The sequence below is a fragment of the Pyrgilauda ruficollis genome, unplaced genomic scaffold, assembly GCF_017590135.1.
Source record: "Pyrgilauda ruficollis isolate IOZ18807 unplaced genomic scaffold, ASM1759013v1 scaffold13, whole genome shotgun sequence".
NCBI classification, from domain to species: Eukaryota; Metazoa; Chordata; class Aves; order Passeriformes; family Passeridae; genus Pyrgilauda; species Pyrgilauda ruficollis.
The window spans coordinates 5,292,406-5,306,090 of record NW_024511432.1 but is presented as its reverse complement, the minus strand read 5'-3'; the positions used below and the strand labels follow the sequence as shown (position 1 = coordinate 5,306,090).

At 47.2% G+C, this 13,685-nt stretch overlaps 1 protein-coding gene across 1 annotated transcript in view; it reads right to left on the bottom strand.

Moving 5' to 3' along the window:
* The window catches only part of EDC4 (enhancer of mRNA decapping 4), a 33,297-nt gene that overhangs the window by 4,655 nt on the left and 14,957 nt on the right, over positions 1-13,685 (bottom strand). Inside the window, exons 15-25 of the mRNA XM_041458746.1 lie at positions 13,112-13,308; positions 12,346-12,434; positions 11,447-11,600; positions 9,841-10,304; positions 8,168-8,269; positions 7,058-7,210; positions 5,735-5,771; positions 4,773-4,953; positions 2,729-2,884; positions 1,897-2,012; positions 1,065-1,230 (exon numbers count right to left, since the gene is read on the bottom strand). Coding sequence (XP_041314680.1) covers positions 1,065-1,230; positions 1,897-2,012; positions 2,729-2,884; positions 4,773-4,953; positions 5,735-5,771; positions 7,058-7,210; positions 8,168-8,269; positions 9,841-10,304; positions 11,447-11,600; positions 12,346-12,434; positions 13,112-13,308 — 1,815 coding nt within the window. The remainder of the gene's footprint in view (positions 1-1,064; positions 1,231-1,896; positions 2,013-2,728; positions 2,885-4,772; positions 4,954-5,734; positions 5,772-7,057; positions 7,211-8,167; positions 8,270-9,840; positions 10,305-11,446; positions 11,601-12,345; positions 12,435-13,111; positions 13,309-13,685) is intronic.

Sequence of the window (13,685 nt, the reverse complement as noted above, 5' to 3'; positions counted from 1 at the left end):
TGCTGAGCCCATGTATGAGCACAGGACAGAGGAGAAGCACAGGGCTTGCTTTGGGCTGTATTATATGAAATTAGAAACCCATCTTCCAGTCTTCCCATCACAAAACACAGCCACAAACCCATCAGTTCTCCTGCAACAGACTTCTACAGGCACTCCTTGCTCAGGGGACATAAAGGCAGGAGTGAGGGTGTTTTATTTCATACATAGTGAATTGTGATCTGAATTAGTTCAATGTTCATGAAGAAAGAGGGGAAACTTTTCTGACAAGAAAGAAATAATGTCTTCAAAGATTTAAAACCTGTATTTTAAAATATCTTAGGAACTGGCCTGATCAAAAGGGAGAAGAATGTAAGCTCTCATATTTGTGGGAGATTTGTGTGGAAGAGGAAGGGCACAAAATTAACAGCAGCTGGAGACACCCTGCAGATCTATGGCCAACAGAAGTCACTGTGCTAGCACTGGCCACATTCAGGCCCTCTCAGAAACCAGCTCTGCAGAGTAATACCTGTCCAGCCTCCCAAAGGCCAAGGATCTGCATGCCACGCCTGAGAACAGGAATGATCTTCCACAGTGCATCAGTGTATAGTTTTCCTTACTTAAGGGTATGCTCTATTTCAGCCTATGTCCACACTGTTCAACCACTAGTTAACCTCTGGTCATGCTGGTACCCTCCTTTAAAACTTCTCCTATCCATTACTCCTCTGAGAGGAGAATCTAGCTGCACGACAGCTACGCTTTCCATTCATCATGGTCCTGACATCAGGATGGGATAATCCTGCAGCTGGGCTTTTCCTACTCAATAGATGAAGTCACAGATTCCCAGAACACAGCTGAGTGTTTTGCTATGTGGGCTACAAAGACCAGAAGTGAATCCATACTCTTATAGCACCACCCACAAAAACCTCCCCACTTCTGCTTCCCAAATATGAAACAAAACACATGGATGGACTAAGAGCTTAAACACTCACCAGTGAAACTCTGAAAGGCAAAAACATAAGGCCAACATGTTGCCAGCCACTAATGCAAATAGTGCAGAGAACAATTGAAGAAGAAAACCTACTCACATTCCTGTGTGCCCTGCTTGAAGGTGTCATTGATTTGCTGGAACATGGACTGGCAGCTCTTCTCAAAGGCTGGCAGCACGACGCTCTGGAAGGCCTCCCTGTAGGCTGACTGGATGGGTCCCTGCAGAGTGTCAGCTGTGGCCCTCACAACACTGTCTGTAAGGTTCTTACAAGCAGACAGAGAAGATTCCAGAAAATTAACTACAGTCTGCTCCAGGACTAAGGGTGTGAGCAAACATCAGGTCCCTGCAACACACCCACACCAGGTAAGGACAGCCCAGTGTCCAAGGGTGTTCCCTTGGCTCTTCCCACTGGCCAGGCTGCACTGACTCCAGCAGCCAGAACCTCTGCTTGCTCAGGGGCTGCCCAAAACCAGCACCACTTCTCTGTACTTCTGCTGTAGAGCAAGGGAAGGTGGCACAGTAAGGCACAGCTCCTTTCCCCTTCTCCTCCTTCCTTCCCAAAGAAATGTAATTCCCTGCCATGGTAAGTAAGCAGCTTGTGCCTCCTAAATAATGTAGATATGGAGAACAGAATGCAGCCAGTCAAGCATTTGCCACTTGACTGAGTTGGCCCTAAAAGTCACTGCTGTGGTGAGAATTTCTACTCTAGTAGAAAATTAACAACTTGGTAAATTAAAAACGTGTTAATAAGGCAAAATGGGCAGGGGAGCATGCAAAGAGTTTGTCCTCCTAATGAGACCATGAAAAAGCTTTGACTACTGGCAGCTAAACTGGCATTACAGAGGTGAGGGGGAAAAGGCATAAGAAGTTGCTACCCAGGCAGGTGACAACTCAGTGTGCCCTGGAAAAGCTACTCTGGTACTCCTTACCTTTGATTTCACTAGCTTGGTAATATTCTCTTTCAGTGTCCCCTCAACAGCAGTGAGCTTGGTAGCAATAGTATTACTGAGCTGGCTGACAGTAGGATCCATGCTCTTGGAAATGCCTAGGCAACAAAAACACGACAAAAACACAGCTTTAAGCCTAAAGTCACACTTCAAAGTCCAGAAAAGAAAATGTAATCAAATGATTCTTGAATATGACACAGCAAGGGACAATGATCACAAACTTTGCTTGGGGAACTAAGGTTAGACATTTGAAGAAAGTCTTTGCTAGGAAGGTGGTACAGCTCTGGAAGTCACCAGAAGCTGTGGAACCTCCAGCCTTGAGAGTTTTTAAGAGTTGGTGTGACAAAGTCACAGCTGACCTGATCCACAATAGCAGGTAGCCCTGAATAGGCAGCTCTGGCTGCAGGCCTTCCCACCAGCAGTTTTTGGAACATTTCCTTACACGCATGGTGCCAGTGCACTGAGAAAGAGCAAAGACAACTTCAAGCTTGCTCCAGCCAAGTCCCAGCATTTCCAAATTCATCAGCCTCTTTCACCTTCCTCTACTGAACAGACTCCAAAGGCTTTAGAGATTATTATGGAAGGTCAGACCACACTCTCTGGAAAGGCATTCCCTCTGGGAGCCTCATACTGTGTCTAAACCACTTCTTCTCAGATTACAGTGGGGCCCACAGCAGCCTGTTGTGCAGACAGACTGGTGCTCACACCACCTAACTCCTGCTTCATACAGTGCCAGCACTTCCCCAGTGTGCTTTTGATCCCAATGGAGCTACCTGTAGGGATCCACCTCCCAGCCTCAGGCAGCCACACTCACACTGGGGCACAGTCTTCTTCATCTCCTCGCGGATGGTCCTCTCCAGGCGGTTACACACAGCTGTGGACAGGGACTGGGAGAGCTGCTGGGACAGGTGCTCCTGGAGCTGCCCATTGCGCTGCTGCCCTTCCATCAGCACCCGGTCCAGTCTTCTCTCTAACGAGAATCTGGGTTAAGAAGCACAACAACAGATTTCCTGTCTACCCAAAACACTCCTGTCCACAAAGACGGACAGTAGCCTCATCTCCAGAGGCTCAGGGAGAGCAAATGTGCAGCTCTGGTGAAAGAGTGGTCTCATAAGATTACTGCTGTGTTCCTGAAACAGGGTGCTCTTAAACAATTGATCAGGGTGATAAAAGAGCTTTGGAAAGTTGAACAGCTAAAGTAAGTTGGACAGTACTGTTTCCTACATACTTTGGTTACCTTGGCTGCCCCATTAGCAGCTCAGCCCCAGCCAGCCACTCACTCACTCCTCTGCAGCAGCATGGGGGAGAGAGCTGGCAGGATAAAAGCCAGCAAGCTCATAGGTTGAGGTAAAGACAGTTTAAGAGGTAAAGCAAACACTGTACATGCCAACCAAACAAAATAAGGAATTCATTTACTACTTCCCATCGGTGAGCAGGTGTTCAGCCATTCCCAGGAAAACTGGGCTCCCTCATGCCTAACAGGGACTGAGGAGGACAAACACCATCAATCCAAGTGTCCCCTCTTCCTCCTCCTTTCCCCCAGCCTTTACTTCTGAGCACAGCATCACACAGTGTGGGGCACCCCTTTGGTCACTGGGATCAGCTGCCCTGGCTCTGTCTCCTCCCAGCTTCTGACCACCCCCAGCCTCTGCCTGATGCAGCAGCATGAGAAACAGAGAAGGCCTTGACAGGGCTTAGAAAAAGAAAAATCAGCAAAAACATCAGTGTGTTATCAGCATTGTTTTGGTCACAAATCCAAGACGTAACATACATGAGCTGCTGTGAAGAAAATTAAATCCATCTGAGCCAAAACCAGGGCACCAGAAACCATCAAGTCCAATACCCATAAACAGCAAGTTGGTAAAAATGTTTCTATAGGATGGAATTAGTGGATGCAATACAGTGATGGGAGCAAATCCAGGCTTCAGGCTACTCATACCTCATGAAACAAGCAACCGCTCTGAAGGAGCCAACACACAAACACATCCGAAACAAACACCTCAAACTCTGACAAAACAAACAATGAAATGACAATTCAGTTGCTGACAAAATTCAGTCCATGCATAAAGTTGTGGAGAATGGAAAAATTATTCTAGTATTACAATATAGTTCTAGACATAGAAATTCAGTAGAAAAGTATCTAAATTATCTGTGAATATCAGACTGATGGTCAAAAAAGGAAAATCTGAGACTAATTAATAGAAAAAGCTATTGTCATAGAAGTTAAGAGTGGTTTCAGACATGAGATAGGCTGGAGCTGTTCAATTTGGGGAACAAAACCAAATTCAGTGCAGCCAATGTACACAGGAACCAATGACTCATAATACAATACAAATAACTGGATACCAGGTTTGAAAGCAGCTAAAGAAAATACTTCTCAGACAACACATAAGGGACCTGTAGATCACCATATAAATAAATGTGGACAAACAAGATAATTCTATATCCAGATATGCAGTGTGGCAGTCAGATGCTGTTTCTGGTGCAAGTACTGACTTGCCTTAAGGAGGAAAGGAAGGAAAGGATCAGCCCATAATTGCTCTTGTGCAACTGGGCACTGCCTGAGGTGGGATAATGTACCAAGTGCACCTCTGGCCTACACCAGCACTGCAGCACTTATGGCTTAATGGGTAACTAAGATTTAATGGCACAGAGAAAGTGTCAGTTTTTCTCTGTTCTATTTCTGAGTTTCTTGCCCTGAGAAAGGACCTGAGAGGAACTGCAATAGTCATGCTGCAGCCAGGCAATTGTACTGCACCTAGAGCCCCACGCTCCCAAGATCCTTGACCTTTCTGAGCCTTCCTCACGCCTCTAGTCTGCCCTGCAGCCTTCCACTCAACACTTGCAAACGAGGATACGCTCCTGCTCCTGCTGGGAGTCGATCACCCTCTCCATGTGGCCCATGAGGGAGCTCTGGATGGCATCGAGGTGATCCGTGAGTCTCTGCAGCAGCTCCATCTGGTTCTGCCGCAGCTCGGAGAGCTCCCGCTGCTGGCTCCTCAGGATGCACATCACCTCATCCTGGAACTCCGGTGTCACCTACGTGTGGAGAGGACAAGCATTGATTTCTAACAGCACTGGAGGTCAGCTGAGTTTTCTGCTCAATATTGAGTCAGCTTCTGTGCCTGGCAGTGAAGTGTAACACACAATGCAGCAAACAGGACCAGTTTAATGCCTGCTCCCAAGAACTGTTGTGCCAAGGAATAAACTCATAAAACAAGGTTCCTGAATGGAATTAATAAATGGTTGCTTAGAATATCAACTGTTTAGATACAACACGCCCTTCAAAACAGATTTTATTCACTTTTGGCCAGGTACTGAGTGTTGATGCCTACAAATGTAAACAATTACCTCAAACACTCACAAAAGAGCCGTGCAATCAGTACACTAAGGAGGCTTCTTTAGAGCACTTTTTCAGATCTTTTGTTTATTTGAGAACACCAAACAACTGGACAAGTATAAATTTAAATATGTTGCCACTTCACTGCTCAAAATAGTTCAAGGAGTGTGAGGACCCACCCTTAAGGGGAAAGAACAAGGAGACACACACATCAAGGCCAATCCCCTTGTGACCCTTTCTTTGACAGGAACAGCTTATCCTGCTGCAGGCAGAGGCAAGTATGAGAAAGAAATCATCAGTCTGGAGAGCATAGAGCTCCTTCTCTGCTGCATGTCCGCACTGAGCAATTCCAAGCCCAAGTGCAGCCCCCTCTTAATCTGCTAGAGCATGACCCATGATACTTCAAGGAACTGGGATGAACTTTCTCCTAGGTCTTCCCAAGTAAGACATGAAGCATCATGAAGAGCAGCTCTGACTCACCTGGTTGTTAGATGATCTTGGTGACTGGGTCATATCCCTGGAAACAGAGAAAGAGTAGTAACCCAATTATATCAATTAACTCCTCTTATTATCCAAATCTTCTGCCAAAACAGATCACATGTTTTATGGTTGCTTTAGATTTTACACTACAGCTCATAAGTCCAGCTTGCCTTGTGCAACATGGAGAATGATGGGAAGGTGATGAAATCCCAGTCCTTACAGCACTATTACACTATCATTTGCACTGTTCACAGACCCTGAAATTCCTTACAGATTGGTCCCTTTCCAGGGAAGAGACCTGAACCAAGTGTTAATGAGGACTATTACAAAGTGCACTCCCCACTGGTTTTTCAGTTTTGTCCAAATCCGAAGCCAGGGAAGACCCAAACAAAAAACAAGTATTCATTTGTTAAAATTTAGAATGAATGAGCACAAATCATCTACTGTGATTCTAGCTCTCAAGGTGAAGAAACTAGTGATGCACTCCAGCTCATACAGCAGAATAAAGAAAACCCCTGAACTGATCCACTAATATTGCATGTCTCCATCGAAGTCACAGATCAGTGAAGAAAAGTAAACACTTTTAGTTCCCAGACAGTATCCACTCAGTAACTTCAAAAGGACTGAGACAGAAAAAGTGAAAGTCATTTCAGAGGCCAAGAGCTTCCGGGTGCCACTGTGCAGGACCACAGCCAGAATTAAATGCCATAGCCCATCTTTGTTGTGATCTGCACAGCCAGAGATCCAAATCATGGAGCTATGGGAACACAAGAAGAGGACAGAGCCCCGTGCAGAAGCTCTGCTGCTCTCCTCACACTGATGCAGACAGATTGGTCTAACATGCCATGGGCAGACCTTTCCAGTCACCAATTTCCCACTTACACGATATTGATACAAACGTGTTTAGAAACACACAGAAGCAGCAAGCAGGTAAAAAATGACAGATATTGCTGAACAAGGGCACTGTGCTGCTGTTCAGAAGCCAATTAAAAATGGAGGCCATTGTGACACTTACAGTTTCAATGAAGCCTTCACTGAAACCAGTGAAAGGGCCTTGTGTCACCTCACAATGTGTAATTTACCTCCCATATATTTTTCTCAAGCCCAGGCTGTATTTTGGGTTTTGAGTCCCAGCTGGAGATAGTGCAGAACTATTCCCACGCCTGAGCAACCAGCAATGCCTTCTGTGGGGTTCCTGCCTTTTGCAAACAGGGTGAGGGCAGGGAGCACTTGGCTGCTGCCTCAGACCCCAAGGACTGCAAGAGGTTGTGGCCCTGCCCAGCTGGTCCTGCAGCCTCCTGTGCCCTGGCCAGCCCAGCATACCCATCATCTTTCTTGCCCTTCCTCTTCAGCTTTGGGGAAGCCCGGGGGGATGCCTTGACTTTCCAGTCCTTCACAGGCAGCCTCTGCGCAGATGCTTTGGCACCAAATCCACCTGACGTAGAAGCCAAGCTTGCAACTTCATCATCGTGGTCACTGTGAAGGAACAGAAGGGAGAGGACATCACTCACAACACTGGACTGTGTCAGCCTTCACTGCAGAGATGGATCCACACTGCTCTTCATCCACACACGGCCAGAGTCAGCTACAGACACCCCCACTTAACCTTTCACAGTCACCTCCACAGAGCTCACAACAGGCTGCTCTGCGTTGTTCCAGGTCTGCTCAGGCTGAGCTCGAGTGCTGTGCAGCAAGGCTTGAGGGTCCCTGCATTAGGGACAGCAGGGCCCAGGCAGCGTGGCTGAAGGATGCCTGTTCAGCTGCAAATCCTGGCACATGAGCCCCAGCATGGCCTAGCAGGGAACCCAAGCACAGCACATCCCTACAGCTTTACAGACAGCAAGCACTGGACACAGAACACAGTCCAAGAACAGAGGAGGATCAGGTGAGCCCAAAACGTCTGTGATCCTCAGTACCTTGGAGACCTTTCCCTGCTAACCAGCTTCCAATACAGGCTTCATGTTTCAGTCTGAATTAATGTGTGGATTGTGGACAACCCTCAGCTGTCAAACAGGGCTGAGCTTGTCAGGCACACAGAATGTACCCACAGAACTTCAGGGGCACTTATAAGGGAGGAAAGGTGTCAGAAGCAGGAAGGTACCTGAGGTACCCTTGCTACCTTATATAAGGTACAGTATTTGGAAACTGACCCTTAATAGCTTTTTACTGGCAGTTAAATTGGTCCATGCTTTTAGAAGCAGCACAATCAAACCTTTTCCTACAGAGAATAAATTGGAGAGGGCCCAGAGGCCGATCTTGAGATGAGCTGAAGTCACCAGAACATGAGGAAAGCTGGGCTGCAAACACACTTTAAGTCGGGAGACAAAGCAGAGACATTCACCCCACATGTGAAGGCTGGCTGGGGTCAGAGGCACAAATGCAGCCTGAGCTGAGTCCATGTAGGGTGGGAGAGGGGGCTGAGCACTCTGGTACCTTTGTTCTGCACTGGCATCCTGGCTGTCATGCTGCAGAAGGTGGTAGCTGTGTCGATGGTAGGAAGAGCTCTTGTGCTTTTCTTCAACCTCATCCCTTGGGCTAGAGAGGGGAAAAAAGAAAATACCATCATGAAAGTCTCTTTCAGTTCATATTCACTCTCTCCATGTCTCATGAGAGATCCTGATAGAAGCCTGTAACAAAAATCAACCCCACGCTGATCCCACAGACCCAGGAAGAGGCAGGTGTTGTGTAGAGGCACTAAGCACTTGAACTTGTCCATGTGCTTTTCTGGGGCTTCAAAAGGGGAGAAGCAGTTCAGCTATGCTTGAAGTAGTAACCAAGAACTATTTCCCAACAGACATTCATGCAAGACAGGTAAGCCACTACTCAAACCAGGCAGCACACCATACTTCCATGAACAGCATCATCTTGAGTTTGCTTTTTCTCAGATTTAATACTGATCACTGAAGCAAAAATCATCAGTGCTTCTTAGTTCCTTAAAGTGTCTGAGGAAGTGTGTGAATTTGATGGGTCAGCTCCAACAGACAGGATTGTAACAGTGGATCCAGTCTGAGACTTACAATGATTCTGAGAGCACACTCTGCACATGCTTCTAGGCTGTCAATTAGGTCTGCCTGAGTGCAGCTTGCAGGAAGGACTTTACACAGAAGTGAGCACTGGTGAAATCTCTCACAGTCAGAGATAGCTGATCTGGTATTCTGATGTAAGACATCCAGAAGAATTCAAAGACAGAGTGGGATTGAGGGGAGTGGTAAACTCCTACAAAAGTATTTTCTCAAGTTCATATTATGAGTAAAAGAAAAAATATTGTGTAGAAACACAATTTTAATGCCCCCCAGAGCCATCAGATGGGACTGTTTCCTGAAACAACATCCTCAGCTGTGGAGGCACAAGGTGAGGCCTTTCTTTGCAACTCTGGTGAGTGAACAGTCCAGGATTATCTGAGGGACAACACTGACCCTCTCAGCCTTCCAGTCCTGGTGAAAAGAAAGGTGTTTGCAGGTTCACATGGTGCATGTAGCCCCAGCCTAAGTGGAATCTGGAGATGCCAGATGCATCTCGCTGTTCTCATCCTCCTACAGGACAGGGACACTAATTCTGTGATGAAACCCAGCACTGCTCCAGCACAACAGATTGCTCCTTCTAAGTGAGGTTGCACCACCCTTCATTCCTGCTCCACTGCCATTCATTTTCTGACTGCTAAAGTACTTAATGTATTTATAACACTAGCTGCATACAGCCAGTCCTAGAAGAGAGACACACAAGCAAACCTGTCAGTTATTTTGTCAATTGATTCAATAAAAGCCTGCATCACCTGGGGCAGAACGTAGCTTGTACTGGTTTGATTTCCAGAGCACACCAAAAAAAAATCTCATGTCTCCATGTGAACATGAAGGCTAACAAAGTAGACTTTTCACCTTCTTAACAGAGATCATTTATGCTGCAAAGGGTATCAGAGAGCAGAAATGGTTACAGATGGCCTAGGAAGTTCAGGACACAGCACACAGGAAGCTGACTCATCAGATCCTTCAAGGGAAAGAGCGATGGAGAACTGCTCTGGATTAATCACAACATAAGAGCTTTTCACCAAGCTGCCAATTTGGCAATGCAAACAAATTGCCCTGTGCCAGACAAACCCAAGGGATTACCTGTCTGCCATGCTGTTCCTGGTTTCCCGGGTTATGTCAGGAGCTGCTGGCCATGGCTGACTCACAACACTGTCAGAAGATGCATTTTCCTGAGTTAAAGCAGTCTCCAGTAAGGATGGAGCATTCAGTCTGTCCACCTCCACTGGAGGCATGTCCAAAGAGTGGTGGCTGTGCTCGGAGTTGTGGCGGTTCCTGGGAGACAGCAAGTGCAAGGCAGAGGCAGCTGAGGCCATACTGTCTGCGTGGTGCCCGGGCTCCAGCACCTCCCCAGGGAGCCCGGGCGGAGCCGCCGCAAAGCTGCGCTGCAGGGTCTCGGAAGCGATCTCTGGGATGTCCTGGGACATGGCTGTGGAAGCAGAGGAAATGACATCTGGGGAGCGCTCACGGGTGGGAGAAGCCTGGGGCACCACCAAGGGCTCCACTTCCTGCAGTTCCAGTGCTAGAGAGGAGTTTCCTGGTGCGACCTACAAACAAAAAGAATTGAACAAGAGGCTTTAGAATAATGTGGAGACACCCCAAGAACCCCCGGTGTCTTACACTAACTGCCTCTGGAAACAGCCTGCTGTATCCTTTCCTCATGTGATTCCCTGGCTCCCACTCCTTCACCAGATGGAAAACAGTCCCAGCACTTGTAGTGGACTCTCAACTGGGCTAACAACACACTTAAGCCAATGCTAGTTTGAACTCACTTCAAAAGAAAATGTAACACTAATTCTACCTCCCTGCTCTGCTCCAGACTCCCTCCTCTTTGAAGGACAATATTAGTTTTAACATTGAACATCTCCTGGGCTGAAAACTTGTTTCCATTTCAAACTTTGGTCATGATCTCTTCTACACAACACCTGGAAATTAAAATTAAGGGACAGGAAATTGCGATTTCAGACTCATCAGACCAACAAGCAGGAATAAGCCTTTCCAGGCAGCACTGTCTCTTAACACAAAGACTGAACACTTCCAGCCACTGGGATGGTGACAGCACAAGCTAGAGCTGTCTCTCTGTTGCTGTATCTACAGCTGTATTGCAGCTATCTATAGCTGGATCTCTCTTTCAGAGAGAAGCTGTTCTATATATGGACAAATTCCACCAACGTGGCTGAGTAAACTGGACTGCACATCTGTGCCAGCACCTGTGTTTTCCAAAGGGCACACACTGTCCCTGTGAACATCCAAAAAAGTGTAATTTCATAGAATCCTACAAAGGTTTGGGTTGGAAAGGACCTTAAAGCTCATCTCGTTCCAACCCCACTGCTATGGGCAGGGACACCTTCCATTAGACCAGGCTGCTCAAAGCCACATCCAGTCTGGTCTTGAACACTTCCAGGGATGGGGCATCCACAACTTTCCTGGAAAGTCTATGCCAGTGCCTTACCACCCCCTGAAAAAAGGATTTCCTCCTAACATTTAACCTAAACCTCCCCTCTTCTACTTTAAAATCATTCTCCCATGCCCCATCTACTCATGTAAAAAGTCACTCTTTAAAGCACTAAAAGGCCACTCTGCTCCTCAGAGCCTTTTGTTCTCCAGGCTGAGCAATTTCAGCTTGCAGAGGCCCACAGAGAGGTTCCTTGGCCCAGGAGAAGGAAGGGAGAAGCATTTGGAGCCTTACTGGAACAGGTGCCTTTGGTGTAAGCTTGTCAGGGAGGCCTGGGATAAGAACAGAGTGACTCCTAGGACTGGTCTGGAGACTGCTGCTGCTGCTGCTCAGCGTGAGGCTGGTGTCCAGCTGCATCTTGGGGCTCACAGTCAAGTCTTCTGAAGCTCTGCAGAAACAGACAACAGCAAATCAAGCAGCCCAAAGAAATGACTGATCTGCATGAAACACTCAAGGTGAGGCAATGGGGTACAAAGGTCAGTGGAGGAGCCCTTGCTCTTTCCAGCACCGTCAGCTACTCCCTGTCAATGAGCACCTGCATGTCCTAGTCCCCATACAGCCCAGAGAGGTACCAGGTGGAAACAACAAAAAAGAAAAAAAGGGGCATTGCAATCTTTTAGAATTCGAGGGGTCAGTGAGAGAAGGGACCAGTTGTATCTCCAGAGCACACTGTACAGGGTACAGGGAGAAACAAGACACTATGAGATAGGTCTCCCTCCTTTTCCCAACCCCCAGAAGCGAAGTTCTCCCGTTATGCAGCCCAACCCACTGTCACACACACATTTTCCTACCAGTCCTAATTCTTTCCCTGTCCTTGGTGGCTGCAGAGTTCTCTTACCTGTAAACAACAATGGCCCTTTGGGAAGAGCATGGAGAGCAACAAAACTGAGCTGCAATAACAGAATCCCTGTGAGGCACACATAAAACACTCTTGCTGGCCCCTAGATAACAGACATGTTCCAAGCTGCAATAGGGATGCAAACAGCTGCCTATACAGGGATGTTGGGACTCAGGCCAGTTTCTAACTCTGGTTACAATCTCCTCTCCTGCAAGACATGCTACAGCTCTGTGCTATCCCAAAGGCCTGTGACAGTTCAGCTGCAGATGCATTATTTATCTCATGTGCTATTTACCTGGGCAGAGAGGCATCCGTGACAGAAGTGCTGCTCATGGCTGTGACTGCAGTCAGGGAACTGACACTGCTGCCTGGAGATACAGCAATCTGCAAGGAAACACACAGCAGTCAGGATGGCACAGAGGGCAACAACACAACTCAACCTGAGAAAGAAAGACTCCTAGAGAGTCTTTGGTGAAGAGGGAATAGAAAACTCCCCCACAGGTTGGGTTGTTCTGCTAAGGTGCTGGTCAAAGGCAAATCTCAAAACATCCTCATCATATGGCTGCTTTTACTGGGGAACTGCTGAGTCCCCAGAGTGACCTCACCAGTGCAGAGACAGCAGGCTTATGGCAGAGAGTGGGGTACTCAACTGGAGTCTCACAAGTCTGAACAGTCCCATCTACCTACCTGATCATTTCAGATCTGTATATTTTCTTCCATTACAGTTATATCATATCCCCAAATAACATGTGTAAACCAGTAAGAGCAGTCTCCCAGCTCAGATACAGTTATTTAGCAAACCCACATTTCTACAAAGCATACCTATATCAGTGGTTCTGCAGTTAAACATAGCACTTACAACACCAGATCAGGCCAGTTTAGCATTTCAGATGTGCCAACAGGTCTCTGCTCAGTCTGGCTACATGCAGATTTTCCTGTGTGCTGCTCTGCATTCAGCTAGCAGAGCTTATCACAGTCATTACAGCTGGAAAGCATGTCCAAAAGTACCAAAATCCACCCCCATCCCTTGTATCACCTTAACAGTGCTGATCTCTGATTACCTGTTGAAGAGAAGTACTTGGTGTCATGAATGCATCTGGAGTCATCAGCTTGGGTTTGGCATCACTGGAGAGAGAAAGGAAGTCTGCTGGCACAGGCAGATCAGCGATACGCCGCAGGTCTGGCTGGGAGCCGTGCACAGACTCCTTCTCAGATCCCAGCCCTTCCGTGCTCAGATCAGCCATGTGGTCTGGAAAGGCTTCAAGGGAGAGGTACAAATCAGTCTAGAACTTCTCTCCAAAACTAAAGCTCTAATTCCACAAAGTATAAACTTGTGCCATTGGATGCCATGCTTGATTCCAAAAAGAATAAGCAAAAACCCTGCAAGACCCCAGTCAAAGCTTAGAGCAAAGCAAATCCTGTGTTATGCTTCCTCTTCGTATGCCAGACTGGATTTTATCAGGCTTTGATAATAAAATGTTCAAGCTTCCTTTCTTCCCTAAAAGCAAGTCCAGTTGAAATGCCACATCCCAGAATGGTGAATGAGCTGAAAGAGCTCATCACAGACAGCCCAGCCCCCTCTACTCCCACAGCTCTGCTGTCACTCTGATCTCTTCCACCTGACAAGAGACAAAC